This window comes from Pelobates fuscus, chromosome 8 (assembly GCF_036172605.1).
Source record: "Pelobates fuscus isolate aPelFus1 chromosome 8, aPelFus1.pri, whole genome shotgun sequence".
Taxonomy (NCBI): Eukaryota; Metazoa; Chordata; class Amphibia; order Anura; family Pelobatidae; genus Pelobates; species Pelobates fuscus.
Window position 1 is genome coordinate 6,564,695 of NC_086324.1, and position 18,052 is coordinate 6,582,746.

Below are 18,052 nucleotides of genomic sequence, written 5' to 3' on the forward strand. Positions count from 1 at the left end.
GAGATGAGACATGCACCGGCGTGGTGCGAGATGAGACATGCACCGGCGTGGTGCGAGATGAGACATGCACCGGCGTGGTGCGAGATGAGACATGCACCGGCGTGGTGCGAGATGAGACATGCACCAGCGTGGTGCGAGATGAGACATGCACCGGCGTGGTGCGAGATGAGACATGCACCGGCGTGGTGCGAGATGAGACATGCACCGGCGTGGTGCGAGATGAGACATATAAACGTGATCAGAGTTGAGACACAGTTTCCGTGGCGGAGATCAGCCTTGCACAGATTTGGGGAGAGTCATAACATGCACAGGTGTGGACATGCATGAGCGAGTTCAAATGTAGGACATGCCTTAAAGGGACAGTAATTTCTTCCAAGAAAGTTTACAGCACATGGTCTCATTGGATTAAGGAACCTTCTCTTTAAAGGATGATAGACCTACATCTTCTACAGAAATGTTACTTTGGTAATTTGTTTCACCAATAAGCAAGATCATGATGAAAATAAACTCATGGCCCCATAAACCCTAGAGTCAGACTGACAAAGCACCGAGGATCATTAGAACGTACTGAAGGCAAATACTGACGGACAAAATACTAATCTATCAATGTGCACTGCTTGAGTCACACAGACACGACAGGACAATAAGATGAGGAAGACATTATCCTGCTCAGTAGAGGACAGTCTGTTAAGTTTTATTAATAATTCACAACATCACTGCCTTACAAAGGCAATAACAGAAAATAAAAAAAACATCTGTGTTTCCAAGTGTGCCGCAGATCTCCGTAATAACTGGGATTCAGAATTAGCTCTGGAAAGTGCAGGTGAATGGAATATAAAGCATCCCGAATGGGACAGTATAAGCTGGGAATGATTCGCCACGAACTCCCATCAGACGTTGTAATCAGGAGACTTGTCCAGCGGCTGACGTAGCCGAATCTGAAGCGTAGTGAACGCACTGACGGTAACGTGGAATAGGAGCTGCCATATATTGCGAAGCTCATGGAGGTACATGTTACACAGGCAGATCAGTCCAAAGGCCAGGAAAGACTTGACGGTTCTCCAGCTTGTGATGTAGATAAACAGATAGCACTGCAAGCAGACAAAAAACAAACCTGTAAAATCCTGAACATCACACGGATGATCATTATACTAGCAGAACACAGGATATAAGTATATGTAAATTACATGACATGAGAGCTCACACTTTGTCACCCAGTTCAGAATGAAATGATCTGGAGACCCCCCAGACACATAACCAGCAGCCAATCACGAACAATGGTCAAGAAGCATGCTGGGAAATGTTTGTAACACGAAGGGTTAATAATGTTACGTTTAACGTGTTCGTTTAATATCTTACAAGCCAAGTCTGGACCAGTGTTAATTTTGTCGACTAACAATTTTAGTAGACTAAAACGAAAACAATTCAGATGACTAAAATACGACTAAAACTAAATTGAATTTTGCCGCCAAAATGAACACTGGTCTAGACCATTTCAATCAAGTATATAGATGATAGGCTAACTTTAGAGAAATGTAATATCTACAACACAAAGTATCACAGGAAAGGAACAGAATTCCAGAATATCGCAGTAAGAACTAAACCGCAGGGAAGGAAGGGTTAACCGGGCTCACCTGGTACAAGCAGGCAGCAGTTCCCAGGAAGAAGGCGATGACACAGGTAAAATCATCTTCACCCTGGAAAACATTTAATGTTACCGTAAGAGCGTCACACCTTCTAAAACCCCAAACACACATATATATACACACACAACACACCTAGCAGCTAAAAACTGCCTGAACAACAGATTTATTCATTAAAATAGGATTCAGGCCAAAATAGTAAAATTGGGAAAAATCTTCCATTCATTTTTCTTTTTACCAGTTCAGCTATTTCAGCCAAAACAAATAAATAATCGTTTTCTATCCATTCTTCATAATTTAGTTTAGTGGAATACCCCAAAGGGTTGCCTAAACCGAAAAAAAAAAAGATTTTATTACATGACAGGAGGCTTCATATTTGCATAACTCTCTTTACTGAAACTCACAGCAGCACAGATCATAAGAGAACAACCAATCAGAAAACACTTCAATGTTATAGAAAAGGACCGTCGCACACACCACGTCCTCTTTCTTTGCTGCTCCAGCAATGCACAGGTCAGGGTATTTTGTCCTTGAGACTGGTTACTGTTACTTGTCTGAATAATTCTGTATTCTGTGTAATGATTCATTGGTATTTAAGATTGCTTTATTAGCTGATATATCTTTCTATAGTTTGAAGACTGTTATTAGGTAAGCTGTGTGACGAAACCAACCTCGCCACTGAGAACTGGAGAAGCCTGGCTGCCCGCCTGCTGCCTTTGGACTATGGCCCTGGGAGATTGGGCCCTTTACAAACAGTATTCGGCCCTAACAGAGTGCATGTCACTCATTCTGGCCCTTTAAATACAGTGGGGCCATTCGGTACTTGCCCTGTGTGAGCAGTGATACCCCCCAGATAGCTATGCCATGGAGCCTATTCATATAATGAAAGACTATGGGAAAGACTTTGGCTCCATGGCAATTAAACTGTATTTGTGTGGTCTGCGTGCCATTCACCTAATAATGTGCACGCAGACCTGAGCTATCTGGGGATATGTTAAATGTCTGTGTTTAATGTATAAAAAGTGACTTTATGTATTTTAACCCCTTAAGGACCAAACTTCTGGAATAAAAGGGAATCATGACGTGTCACACACGTCATGTGTCCTTAAGGGGTTAAAGAGTTTTATGTTGTTTTGCAACCATGTGGTTAATGGAGTCTGCCTCTAGTCCTGGATAATTAGATTTCTTCTCCAATTATCTCCAGGGCAGAAGGGAGGAAGCCAGGATGCATTGTGGGGATGTTTTACTTTTACTGTTTGAGCCAGGGGGAATAAAAGATACTTTTACTAACTTTTGAACCCCTGGTCTGATTCATGCCATTTTTTAATATGTTGTTCCCCTGAATGGATTGATTGTGGATATGTATTTTTATGTGAATGTGATGTATGGTTTTAAAGTTATGAAAGTTGTGTAAAAGTATATTTTGAACTGTACACATAATGGGATTAAGTGTCACACTAAGGGGAGGGGATGTGTGGGAGGTAACATCTATGTTATTGGTTATTTTATGCCTCCCCCTGGGTGTGGCCTGTATGTGTACTCATGTAATAAAAACCAGGCTGGGTGCCCAGCACCTCAGACCACTGCTTGACCTTCAACACGGAGCCTTGTCTCGTTCTTGGGGGGATTCACTGTATGCTGTTGGAGATTTGACTGCTAGGAGTGTAAGCTGATGTCTGCTTTTCCTATTCATCTGCTAGCAGCTATTTGTGAGGTTCCAGCTGGAGTGCTACCTTATTCACCTATATCCAGTTCGTGAGTTCTGATGTTCTGCAGTAGCTGTGCCTTTCTGAGAAAAGGGGATTATCGCCTAAACGGATTTTAACCCCTCATATGCTGAAACGGTCCGTTACAAGCTGATTTATAGGTTGTATTCTCTCATTGTGTGTTATTCCACTTTGAACAAAGGTTGCTATATTTGTATTATATAGGTATTTACCCTGCTGTTTTTTTTAGCTTGTCCCCAATACTATTCTGCTAATACTGGTTTCCCCTTTTTACTTGCTTTTCACCACCCTCTTTAAGGGTTTTCACAACTCTCCTTCTCTCCTGGAGCCTGGGACTGACAGGCCCCTCGCGCGGATCGCGTCCGTCGTTGCACGCATTCACGTCGCCCATTTCTTTTTTCCTTCCAGATCAATTATTACCTTGATCTGGACTAAATATACTTACCTTTAAGCTATATCTGAGGCTTTACCCTCACCACTGGAGACTGCAGTGTTGATTGCTATGTGGGAATTTATTGAGAGCATATACACTGTGCCACCCACTGGAGACTGCAGTGCTGATTTTCATCCGCAGTTAAGGTACCTACTACAAGTTATTCAATACGTGCTGGGCTGATTGCTGACACAACAGAAATCGACATACACTGAGGTGTAATCACCATGTGGGACCATGTTGGGCTTAACAGCCATATACAATGTGCCTTTTTGATTACATTAGTTGCCATATGTGGGTGTCCTCTGGTTCTCATGGCACACCACCTGGGGTGAGCCCCAGATATCCTCTCAGATTCCCTAAAGGGATCTCCCACATCCTTTATGTTGTCTGGAGATACATTATCACACCATACAGAACTATCACACATGTTGTATACACCTGATTTATTGCTGACCACGGCGGTACAGCTTTGACGTGTAACTGGAGTGAACCCCTCGAAGATACGTCACCTTGGCAACAATTACGAGGTTAACATCTCAATATCACCCAGGACTGAGAATAAAGTTAGGGATCACCCCATGATTCTGAGACTACCACGTCTCCTATTCATTTAAGGGAAACCCAATTTCGTACACCTAGAGGGTGAGCCCCTCTTCATAGCACTAACATTGTAGACGGCTATACCGTTAAGTCGATCCCTGGGGTGAGCTCCAGTTGTACTAGGAGCCTGGCACCTTTCGTGCGTCTCCATTTATCTTGCTCCCATCGATTGTTGCTGTCCTCTTTCAAGCAGACCAACCACCATGAGCGACACACCTCCACCAACGCAGGACTTTCAGGCCATAATTAACACCGCTGTCGCAGCCTCAGTTGAAAAGGCCCTACTACGGGTCCTGCCCCAACCTCAGCAAATAGGGCCACCAGACTCTGATGCTGCCCCAGGATATGACGCTCCACTGAGCCAGACAGGGCCCAAAAGTCACGGGAAGGGTTCCAGGTCCCCGACTGGGAGCAAGTCTAGGGGCAAAGCTCAGTCGAAAAAGCCCAAGCATTTTATAAGAGTGGACTGGCAAGACCTAACCCACTCCCACTCCAACTCCACCTCTGTTACATGTTTCAAGAGAACACTGACTCCTCATAGACGAAGAGATTCGCTCTCTATTCGCCAAAGCCACGGTACAATTCGCCCCAGACGATTGGGGCTTCTACGGTAACATCATCCTGGTCCGAAAAAAGTCGGGAGACTTTCGGGCAGTCATCAACCTCTGCCGGCTCTATGACTGTGTCGTCTATCGACATTTCATAATGGAAGGTATATATCTACTCCGAGATCTCCTGCTGGTCATTGATTGGCTCTCCAGTCTCGATCTCAAGAACGTGCATTGTTCGGTACCCGTGGCGTCTACAAGTCGTTGCTTTCTAGGTTCATATGGGGTCGTTGGTCGTGTAAATTTACGTGCCTGCCTTTCGGCCTCAGTTCGGCTTGTGGTGCCTCACGCAGCTAGTGAAGCCGGTCATGGCCCATTTCCAATCCGGGGCATCCGTTGCTTTGTCTACCTGGACGACTTGCTCATCTTCTGCAACGCAGAATCCAGACTGCGCTCACAGACGTACTTTGTCGTTCACTTTCTGGAGTCTTTGGGCTTCGTGGTGACCAGACAAAAGTCAGCCCTTTCCCATTCACTGGTCATGCAGTCCCTCGGTTTCGAGATAGACTCAAGGGATTGCGTCCTCCGACTACCTGCCACGAAGATTGCATCCATCCGAAAGGAGATTCGATGGATTCTATGCACGGATATGGCTCCTCTGCAACTCCTCGCCTGAATAGTGAGCCTTCTGCCTCTTCGACCCAGGCGATATTTCCGGGGCCTCTGCACTAAAGAGCTCTGCTATGACTGAAAGCAAAACATTTGCGTCTGGGTCACTGATACGACCATTGGATACCCCTATTGGGAGAGGTGCGGACTCCACATGCAAGCCTGGAATGGCTGGCTAGATTTGGACCAACACCGGAAGGGACTTTCCGACTGTGCACCCCGCTCTGCATGGACAATACTTCACCTTCTGGGCAGATCCAGATCCCGATCCTTGACGGAGGCGGCAGAAGACATATACAAATTCCTCGCCCGCAATTCCACACTATTGGCAGAATACCTCCCGGTGACTGGTGTCCACGCCGCTGGCTAGACAACTGCGACTGGTGCCTAGATGTCTCTACTTTCCACACACTGGTGGACCTCAGGGATCTGCTACACGTGGACCTGTTTGCATGCATAATGAACCGACAACTCCCAAGGCTCTTCAACTGGCTGCCGGATCCGAATTGTGAAGCAGTGGACTTTTCCTGCAAATTTGGCCGGACGAGGGAGCCTATGCCTTTCCACAGTTCTCAATGCTGACTCAGGTGGTCCACGCCTTCACGGAGTGTCTCTCCTCCTTATCACTTCCCTCAGGCAGAGTCAAGCATGGATCCCGGACTTTCTGGAACGGTCTCATACAGGATTCAAGTTGTCTAGGCCTCCAGCACCTAAATACCCTTGTCTCTGGGACGTAGCTTTAATGCTGCGTTTTTCTTCAAGGCTGACCAGATTATTCCGGTTTATCACCGAGACAGCTTTCTGCGAAACTTACGATGCTTTTGTGCCTCATCTCCTGACTCATTTTGGATGTTCGCATCTTCGACGTGGACGGTTTTTCCTTTTTCCCGGATGGTGTTTCCTTTGTTTTACACGTCGGACAGGATCAGGTTCTTCCTCCATTTCGTATCTGTTTTTTCTAGCAATCACTGACTGTGCGTCGCGGTATGTCACGTTTTCCGCGCCCTTACAGGCTGTCCCTTGGGGACAAATTTTGGTTTCATAGGTTAGACCACATAAACCGGTCTCGACTATGGCTTTTGTCTTTGGCTCGGATAGATTCCAGGTTCAGTGCAATCTCGGTTTGCAGAGCTGCGGCGTCAATAGCGTTCTTAGCGGACGCGTCATTAGCCGATATCATGCGATGCGCGGACTGGTCACGAGAATCTACTCTCCATGTGTTTTATTTCAGATAGTCCTCTCACACTTATTTCACTATTCTAAATTCTCAGCGTTAAAACTACAAATATGAAGCCTCCTGTCATGTGATAAAATTGTAGATTATGCTAACATAGTGTACTTATAATCTTAATTTTAGTAATGACAGGAGGTGAATATTGCCCACCCTATTGTCTCTTCCGACCCTGGGATTTCGATATTTCTGTCATTTTTTCTATGATATTAGGATATTCTATGATCATATATGGTGTTATTATATGTATTGTTTGGTATTATTGTCTTCTAGTAGCTAGATAGATTGTTATAGTAATTTCTACCGGCTAGGCGTGCCTGTTATATTTAATTTACATCTAACTTAAATAGTAGATGGACAGTTATGGTATGTTAAACAAAATGTCACTACAGATGCCTTTCACTTCTTTCTGTTTCTTTTCAGTGTGATCGGTGCTTTCTACATCTATTCTGCAATCTACGGCTGGACGTTTCCACAGCTACAGCTTGAATTCCTTGATCGTTGTTATGTTTGATTACAATTGTTTGATGTTTACACTTTTTGGAAATTTGAACCTTAACCTTTTATTAGTTCGCTACAAAGAAAGAGGATGTGATGTGTGGGACGGATCCTTTTGTATAACATTGAAGTGGTTTTTGATTGGTTTTTCCCTTATGATCTGTGCTGCTTGGAGTTTCAATAAAGAGAGTTATTGTTGCGGTCTCCGGCCCGCCGCGTGGCACGGCCGTGCCCGACCGGCACAGCCTCGCCGACAGCACAAGTTTACCTGCTCGTCGGCGAGCAGGCAACCGCTCCCCCAGGTCTTCCGGGCAGCGCGCCCAAATCAAAGATGGCGCTGACCGCGTGGTCGCGTCCATCTCTAGCTCCGCCCCCGAAAATTATACTAACGTGCGCGTGACGTCACGACGTCAACGCACACGCATGTTTTGGGGTCAGAGGTCGCTCTCTGACCAATCAGAGCATAGAGAGGGATATTTAATTTCCTAACTCAACCCCAGTACCTTGCCCTGTTGTGGTTTCCTGTTCCTGGTTTCCTGAGAGTGCTTTATCTTTGTGAATCTGATTTCCTGGTATCCTGATTTTGGCTTTTCCCTGGTTATTCTGAATTCTGGTTTCCCTGACTTGGCTTGTGTAAACGGTATTGTGTATTTTCTGGCTTCCTTGACCTCGGCTTTCCCTTTGACCATTCTCTGTCTCTAGCGTATTAGTCCGGCCATTCTAAGGTCCGGTTTACGCTCTGTCCTTTTATTTTCCTTTTCTTTCTTATGTATATGTTTACATAATTTCTGCGTGCTGGACCACACTAGTAGTCGTGACAGTTATGCAAATATTCACCTCCTGTCATGTGATAAAATTAAGATTATAGGTACACTACGTTAGCATGATCTACAATTGTGTTTTAAAAAATGGGTCTCTTAAATCAACAGCTGTAATTCCATACAATTCCACTTTAACCACACGGGGGCACTGTGACACTTCACATCACTGATTAGACAAGGGGAAGAGTTAAACCGTGACTTTCTCCCCACAAACAATACACATTTAAACAAGTAACGTATATGAAAAGTGTAAGAGCAGCAGCCGGCTTGCTGTATAATAGATTAAAGTGCTTTGAAAAGGCCAGAATACTAATCACATTTACGGAACGCCAATAGCTGATCTGAGGCTAAACGACCTTGACATATAATGCGGTTACACCCCACCTGTGCAGCGCTGGTATCATCACAATTCACTATGTTACAGACAGAGATTCCAGCACAGTCAGAGTGTATTAATAAACAGTGGGACGGCTAGTTTCAGGTTTGTGTCGAATGAGGTCAGAATGTGACATAATGAGCGGTTACGTCTGCGGTGCCATCCTGTGTGCCATACTTTGGGGAGAGGTATCTCTTGCTCGTGTGTATACTGGGGTGTAAAATGTAGTACACAAGCAAGTGACAAGCCTGTTTAATAAATCAAGTAGCTTTAAAATCAGATTTAAACTCCAGTCACTGAATGACGCTAATTGGCTAGCGGGAAGATTCCTTCTCTCCTGGTAATGGCGGAGGACAGGGGTATCTTTTGGATTAAGATAAATTATGTGATGGTAATTGCTTCTCTCGGAATATTCCCTACCACCCCCTCCCCCCTCCCCCCCCCCCCCCCACAAGCCCCCACAAGCCCCCACAAAAAAAAAAAAACACAGCTTGGGGTGTCAAGCTATTTGCCAGACACAGCCAGCAGGTGGCGCTGATACCTGCAGCAGGCTCTCAATAGCGTGGAATCCCCTGATTAGATTCAGGCCAGCACAGAGCAGACTAAGGAGAACAGAGATAATCCCAGCCAAGGTCAGGGGTTCGAGTCTCTGGTGAGGAGCTGATAGAGGCAAAAAGAAAAGAATATAGGAATGACAGAGAATGAGATAAATCTGCAGCTTGCGGAGAATAAAAATCTAAATGGTGTTTTAAAAAATGAGACATGAAACACACACATATTGCAGCATTTAGAAACCTAACAAATCTATGATCACGGCAATGCGTGTGACATGCTAAATTACACGGCTGGGTGAGATCTAACGAAAACATGAATCTCTGCCAGCGCTGAGCAGGTCACAGCGAGTAAACAGCTCGGCTACACACAGGGCAGGAACACATTAAATGAGCCGTGCCTAGATCTCTTTGTGTAAACCAGTGAAGTGAAATCGCGGGAACAATGGGGGCAATGAGCTGTGCCAACACAACGTGTAATGGGAACAGAGGGGGCACAGATTAACCACTTCCTAACCTTCCTGCCCACGGTACAGAACCCCACAATGTATAGGAGACCTAGGCTCTGGTTTAATGGCCAAATCTGGGCAGCAGGCCCATCTGTGTAAAGATTCAGTGACTCTCTTGCCACATGGGGCAGAATACATAAATATCCTCATCATATGCGGTATTAAACACCGAGACTCTCACCGCTCGGGGTAGGTAACACAGGGACTCTCACCCTTTGGGGAAGGTAACACAGGGGCTCTCACCCTTTGAGGAAGGTAACACAGGGACTCTCACCCTTTGGGCAAGGTAACACAGGGACTCTTACCCTTTGGGGAAGGTAACACAGGGACTCTCACCCTTTGGGCAAGGTAACACAGGGACTCTCACCCTTTGAAGGTAACACAGGGACTCTCACCCTTTGGGGCTGATAATACTGCTGCTACAAAGTTTATCTGGGAAGCTATTTTGTGTTTTGAGAAGTTTCAAACTCAGAATAACTTACCAATTCCTTTATACGTAGGGTTCTTCTGATGGTTGAGTCCATTTCCGAGGTCAAGCTCCTGCAGGGAGATCCGATATGGCGGTCTCAGTCGGATTTCAGTTTGCATATTGGCCAGGTTCATCTTTGTAGAAAGGGACCGTGGGTTATTAAATCTCTGCTTTGTTTTCTGGATGAAATGATCTGTTCAACAAGATTAAATGGGTTTGGAATAAAATCTGCTCATTAAATCACAGCATCCTTTTCCAAGCTGTGTAAGTCCTAAATTATCTCTGTAAATCTCGTCATGGCCATTCCGGTTTGTGCGCAGTTTATCACAGACCTATCTTTCTACAGCAAGAAAAGTAATTTAACTTCTGCACAACTTGCCGCTTATCACAGACATTCCTGATCATTTGCAGCTGCTTATTAGGCTGCAAAATATTTATTACACATTTTCTGCAGTTGGTGAAATCAGTCACAATGTGCATTGTGCTGGCTATGCTGCCTTGCGATATTCTGTGCTAAGGTGCGTTTTATCATCACTGGAAGGACAGAGCACAGAGGTAACGTTTATTAAAAGCAGGTGCTATTCATTAAGCTGGGAGATTGGAAAATTGACCTGGGAATTGCAAATTATAGACCAAAAAAGCAACCCTCGGAACGTCACTAGTTTCATTTTACAATTCTCCAGAATTCCCATTTTAGTAAATAGGCACTACGTATAATTTGATATGGAAGCTGATGCAAGAGTCAGAAGCTGCACAGGCCTGGTGGTGATCAGGGAGACAACGTATAATCAGAGTTTGTCTTGTCGGTGACCAGGGTCCCAGTACATGGTGATGACTGGCAGTGGTGCTGCCAGTTCTGTCTCCTGCCTGCAGTAAAGGCTTACTTGGCAGCCTGTACTCTGTCTGTCCTGAATAAAGTCAGCAAGGGATATTTACATTGTTTTAGATTCAAATAATCCTGCTTTACTCGTACTTTGCATTATTTATCTTTCCCCTGGTGAGTGATATAAAGTAACTCGTCCCATATCAGAGCAATGCCCTTCCTACAGACACCTCATTCTTTGTTTGTTAATCCAGGCAGGAGACATGCTTTGTATGTGTATATCAGGAGTACAAGCCGGTATATATTAGGTATGTGTGTATATCAGGAGTACAAGCCGGTATATATTGTATGTGTATATCAGGAGTACAAGCCGGTATATATTAGGTATGTGTATATATCAGGAGTACAAGCCGGTATATATTAGGTATGTGTGTATATCAGGAGTACAAGCCGGTATATATTAGGTATGTGTGTATATCAGGAGTACAAGCTGGTATATATTGTATGTGTATATCAGGAGTACAAGCCGGTATATATTAGGTATGTGTGTATATCAGGAGTACAAGCCAGTATATATTGTATGTGTATATCAGGAGTACAAGCCGGTATATATTAGGTATGTGTGTATATCAGGAGTACAAGCCGGTATATATTAGGTATGTGTGTATATCAGGAGCACAAGCTGGTATATATTAGGTATGTGTGTATATCAGGAGTACAAGCTGGTATATATTAGGTATGTGTGTATATCAGGAGTACAAGCCGGTATATATTAGGTATGTGTGTATATCAGGAGTACAAGCCGGTATATATTAGGTATGTGTGTATATCAGGAGTACAAGCCGGTATATATTGTGTGTGTATATCAGGAGTACAAGCCGGTATATATTAGGTATGTGTGTATATCAGGAGTACAAGCCGGTATATATTAGGTATGTGTGTATATCAGGAGTACAAGCCGGTATATATTGTGTGTGTATATCAGGAGTACAAGCCGGTATATATTGTGTGTGTATATCAGGAGTACAAGCCGGTATATATTGTGTGTGTATATCAGGAGTACAAGCCGGTATATATTGTGTGTGTATATCAGGAGTACAAGCCGGTATATATTAGGTATGTGTGTATATCAGGAGTACAAGCCGGTATATATTAGGTATGTGTGTATATCAGGAGTACAAGCCGGTATATATTAGGTATGTGTGTATATCAGGAGTACAAGCCGGTATATATTAGGTATGTGTGTATATCAGGAGTACAAGCTGGTATATATTAGGTATGTGTGTATATCAGGAGTACAAGCCGGTATATATTAGGTATGTGTGTATATCAGGAGTACAAGCTGGTATATATTAGGTATGTGTGTATATCAGGAGTACAAGCTGGTATATATTAGGAATGTGTGTATATCAGGAGTACAAGCCGGTATATATTAGGTATGTGTGTATATCAGGAGTACAAGCCGGTATATATTAGGTATGTGTGTATATCAGGAGTACAAGCCGGTATATATTAGGTATGTGTGTATATCAGGAGTACAAGCCGGTATATATTGTATGTGTATATCAGGAGTACAAGCCGGTATATATTAGGTATGTGTGTATATCAGGAGTACAAGCCGGTATATATTAGGTATGTGTGTATATCAGGAGTACAAGCCGGTATATATTGTATGTGTGTATATCAGGAGTACAAGCTGGTATATATTAGGTATGTGTGTATATCAGGAGTACAAGCCGGTATATATTAGGTATGTGTATATCAGGAGTACAAGCCGGTATATATTAGGTATGTGTGTATATCAGGAGTACAAGCCGGTATATATTAGGTATGTGTGTATATCAGGAGTACAAGCCTGATTTCCTTTGTAGATAGGGTCGCTGTACGGATACTAGCGTTGCCCTCAATTTGTAATCCAGAACTGGTGTTGTCTGTAGCTGTCCCTCTGGTTGTAGGAACGATCCCGCCGCTTGCCACCAATTGTAACGGACCGTTTCAGCATAAAAGGGAATAAAATCTGTTTAGGCGATAATCCCCTTTTTGAGAGACAGGCACAGCTACTGCAAACACCACTCTCCCGACTGGAGACACACGAACACTGGATCCGAGAAACCTTTTAAATTCTCCCAAGCATATGAATGCTGTAGACCATTGAATAGGAACCATACGAATAGGCTTGTACTCCTAGCAGTCAACTGGAACAGCATGCAATAAATCCTTCCCCCCAATAATGAGACGACACATCACTTTGAGGGTAAAACAGGAACTGAGGACTGGCTCATCCAGCCTGGCTTTTATTTCCAACTCACACATACAGGCCACACCCAGGGGGAGGCATAAAAGAACCAATGACATAGATGTTACCTCCCACACATCCCCTCCCCTTAGTGTGACACATAATCCCATTATGCATACAGTGTAAAATATACTTTTACACAACTTTCATAACTTTAAAACCATACATCACATTCACATAAAAATACATATCCACAATCAATCCATTCAGGGGAACAACATATAAAAATGGCATGAATCCGACCAGGGGTTCAAAAGTTACTAAAAGTATATTTTGTTCCTTTCTGGCTGGCAGAAAAACATCCCCACAATGCACCCTGGTTTCCTCCCTTCTGCCCTGGAGTTAATTGGAGAAGTAATCCAATTATCCAGGACTAAAGGCAGACTCCATTAACCACATGGTTGCAAAACGACATAAAACACTTTAAAATACATAAAGTCACATTTACACATAACACACAGACATTTCACCTATCCCCAGATAGCTGGGATCTGCACGCACAAAACTACCGAATAGCGCGCAGATCATAATCACACAGTACAATTGCCATGGAGCTAAAGTCTTTCCCATAGTCTTTCATTATATGAATAGGCTCCATGGTATGGCTATCTGGGGTATCACATTCCCATAAAGTCTGGTCCATAGTCCAAAGGCAAGAGGCGGGCAATCAGCCCCCTCCAAGGACACGTGGCGAGGTCGGTTTCGCCACACTTCTCCCCTATACCCCCCAGACTAACAGGGTACTTGACCTCCTGCCGGTCAGTGCCCTTGTTAGTCGAGCAGCCCACCCACAAGACAGAAACAGCAGTACAGCCCACCCACAAGAAACCATTGTAACGGATCACCTGGCACCCCGACTTGGTACCTCCGTTAAAGGATGCTCCTAGTGCTTCCTGAGGACTCCAAGCACTGCAGCAGACACCACAACCACCGAATCCGAGAAACCTTTAAATTCTCCCAAGCATATGAATGCTGTAGACCATTGAATAGGAACCATACGAATAGGCTTGTACTCCTAGCAGTCAACTGGAACAGCATGCAATAAATCCTTCCCCCAATAATGAGACGACACATCACTTTGAGGGTAAAACAGGAACTCTGGACTGGCTCATCCAGCCTGGCTTTTATTTCCAACTCACACATACAGGCCACACCCAGGGGGAGGCATAAAAGAACCAATGACATAGACGTTACCTCCCACACATCCCCTCCCCTTAGTGTGACACATAATCCCATTATGCATACAGTGTAAAATATACTTTTACACAACTTTCATAACTTTAAAACCATACATCACATTCACATAAAAATACATATCCACAATCAATCCATTCAGGGGAACAACATATAAAAATGGCATGAATCCGACCAGGGGTTCAAAAGTTACTAAAAGTATATTTTGTTCCTTTCTGGCTGGCAGAAAAACATCCCCACAATGCACCCTGGTTTCCTCCCTTCTGCCCTGGAGTTAATTGGAGAAGTAATCCAATTATCCAGGACTAAAGGCAGACTCCATTAACCACATGGTTGCAAAACGACATAAAACACTTTAAAATACATAAAGTCACATTTACACATAACACACAGACATTTCACCTATCCCCAGATAGCTGGGATCTGCACGCACAAAACTACCGAATAGCGCGCAGATCATAATCACACAGTACAATTGCCATGGAGCTAAAGTCTTTCCCATAGTCTTTCATTATATGAATAGGCTCCATGGTATGGCTATCTGGGGTATCACATTCCCATAAAGTCTGGTCCATAGTCCAAAGGCAAGAGGCGGGCAATCAGCCCCCTCCAAGGACACGTGGCGAGGTCGGTTTCGCCACACTTCTCCCCTATACCCCCCAGACTAACAGGGTACTTGACCTCCTGCCGGTCAGTGCCCTTGTTAGTCGAGCAGCCCACCCACAAGACAGAAACAGCAGTACAGCCCACCCACAAGAAACCATTGTAACGGATCACCTGGCACCCCGACTTGGTACCTCCGTTAAAGGATGCTCCTAGTGCTTCCTGAGGACTCCAAGCACTGCAGCAGACACCACAACCACCGAATCCGAGAAACCTTTAAATTCTCCCAAGCATATGAATGCTGTAGACCATTGAATAGGAACCATACGAATAGGCTTGTACTCCTAGCAGTCAACTGGAACAGCATGCAATAAATCCTTCCCCCAATAATGAGACGACACATCACTTTGAGGGTAAAACAGGAACTCTGGACTGGCTCATCCAGCCTGGCTTTTATTTCCAACTCACACATACAGGCCACACCCAGGGGGAGGCATAAAAGAACCAATGACATAGACGTTACCTCCCACACATCCCCTCCCCTTAGTGTGACACATAATCCCATTATGCATACAGTGTAAAATATACTTTTACACAACTTTCATAACTTTAAAACCATACATCACATTCACATAAAAATACATATCCACAATCAATCCATTCAGGGGAACAACATATTAAAAAATGGCATGAATCCGACCAGGGGTTCAAAAGTTACTAAAAGTATCTTTTGTTCCTTTCTGGCTGGCAGAAAAACATCCCCACAATGCACCCTGGTTTCCTCCCTTCTGCCCTGGAGTTAATTGGAGAAGTAATCCAATTATCCAGGACTAAAGGCAGACTCCATTAACCACATGGTTGCAAAACGACATAAAACACTTTAAAATACATAAAGTCACATTTACACATAACACACAGACATTTCACCTATCCCCAGATAGCTGGGATCTGCACGCACAAAACTACCGAATAGCGCGCAGATCCTACTCACACAGTACAATTGCCATGGAGCTAAAGTCTTTCCCATAGTCTTTCATTATATGAATAGGCTCCATGGTATGGCTATCTGGGGTATCACATTCCCATAAAGTCTGGTCCATAGTCCAAAGGCAAGAGGCGGGCAATCAGCCCCCTCCAAGGACACGTGGCGAGGTCGGTTTCGCCACAACCATTACTACACCTGGGTAAGGGAGAATCTTGTCCATGTCCAGGTGCCTTACCACGGCTGTGTGGGGGACTGGTAGGCTGCCTTGGTGGGTTGCTGAGGGTGCAGAGACCAGCGGTACTCTGTCCTGGTGCCAGCACTACCCCGGGAGTAGCCTGGTTGGAGCCTGGTTGCTGGAGACTGACTGTCTCCCCTTTAGGTGCACATCTCGGCTGTCGGAGGGAGAGACCGACTGTCTCCCCTTTGGATACATCACTCTGAGGCTGGGGAACAGGACCGACCGTCCCTACCCCTGGTGCTGTAAGTGCAGAGACTACGGTCCCATCTGCACAGTTGTGGGGCTTAACATCTCCACTTGGTGGGTTAGGCTGCCGTGGGAGAGAGGGTGTAACAAGCTCCTCTCTCTGGACGGTGAACTGCCGCTGGGGAGGAAGGATTGCACCTTCAGCTCCCTGGGATACACACTGCCGCTGGGGAGGAAGGACTGCACCTTCTGCTCCCTGGGACACACACTGCCGCTGGGGAGGGAGGACGCTGCTCTCCTCTCCCTTCACTTCACACTGCCTTCCTGGCACATCACTTTGCTGCTGGGGGGCAGGAACAACAACCTCTGCCCCCTGTAACTCAGCCTGCCGCTGGGGAGGATGGACGACACCATCAGCTCCCTGGGGTACACACTGCCGCTGGGGAGGAAGGACTGCACCTTCTGCTCCCTGGGACACACACTGCTGCTAGGGAGGAAGGACGGCACCTTCTGCTCCCTGGGGTACACACTGCCGCTGGGGAGGAAGGACTGCACCTTCTGCTCCCTGGGGGACACACTGCCGCTGGGGAGGGAGGACGCTGCTCTCCTCTCCCTTCACTTCACACTGCCTTCCTGCACATCACTTTGCTGCTGGGGGGCAGGAACAACATCCTCTGCCCCCTGTAACTCAGCCTGCCGCTGGGGAGGATGGACGACACCATCAGCTCCCTGGGGTACACACTGCCGCTGGGGAGGAAGGACTGCACCTTCTGCTCCCTGGGACACACACTGCTGCTGGGGAGGAAGGACGGCACCTTCTGCTCCCTGGGGTACACACTGCCGCTGGGGAGGAAGGACTGCACCTTCTGCTCCCTGGGACACACACTGCCGCTGGGGAGGGAGGACGCTGCTCTCCTCTCCCTTCACTTCACACTGCCTTCCTGGCACATCACTTTGCTGCTGGGGGGCAGGAACAACAACCTCTGCCCCCTGTAACTCAGCCTGCCGCTGGGGAGGAAGGACGACACCTTCATCTCCCTGGGGTACACACTGCCGCTGGGGATCTGGGCCTGCTGCCCACCATCCCGTTGGGCCCGGTGGAGAGAACTCGGTCCCATCTCCACCTGCCTGTTGTGGTTCCTCACAGGACCAAGCTTGTTGGATCCTCTGCGTCATTAGCAGCATGAGGTGTGCATGTACATCGTCGTAGATCCGGGATGCCATCTGCTCCGCTCGGGCTGGTGAGAATAGAGCTATCCTTCTCCTATATTCCCTCATAAACTCGGATTTCTCCTCCTCCCTTGGAGGTGCTGTAGCAGCTGCGACTCTGTCTCCTTCCATTTTCCTGATTTCCTTTGTAGATAGGGTCGCTGTACGGATACTAGCGTTGCCCTCAATTTGTAATCCAGAACTGGTGTTGTCTGTAGCTGTCCCTCTGGTTGTAGGAACGATCCCGCCGCTTGCCACCAATTGTAACGGACCGTTTCAGCATAAAAGGGAATAAAATCTGTTTAGGCGATAATCCCCTTTTTGAGAGACAGGCACAGCTACTGCAAACACCACTCTCCCGACTGGAGACACACGAACACTGGATCCGAGAAACCTTTTAAATTCTCCCAAGCATATGAATGCTGTAGACCATTGAATAG

General features: G+C 45.7%; 1 protein-coding gene across 1 annotated transcript in view; it reads right to left on the reverse strand.

The window, feature by feature from the left end:
- Positions 1-673: 673 nt before the first annotated feature.
- SEC22A (SEC22 homolog A, vesicle trafficking protein) overlaps positions 674-18,052 on the reverse strand; it is a 36,212-nt gene continuing 18,833 nt past the window's right edge. Inside the window, exons 4-7 of the mRNA XM_063429192.1 lie at positions 10,092-10,271; positions 9,091-9,209; positions 1,635-1,697; positions 674-1,091 (exon numbers count right to left, since the gene is read on the reverse strand). Coding sequence (XP_063285262.1) covers positions 891-1,091; positions 1,635-1,697; positions 9,091-9,209; positions 10,092-10,271 — 563 coding nt within the window. The 3' untranslated portion in view covers positions 674-890. The remainder of the gene's footprint in view (positions 1,092-1,634; positions 1,698-9,090; positions 9,210-10,091; positions 10,272-18,052) is intronic.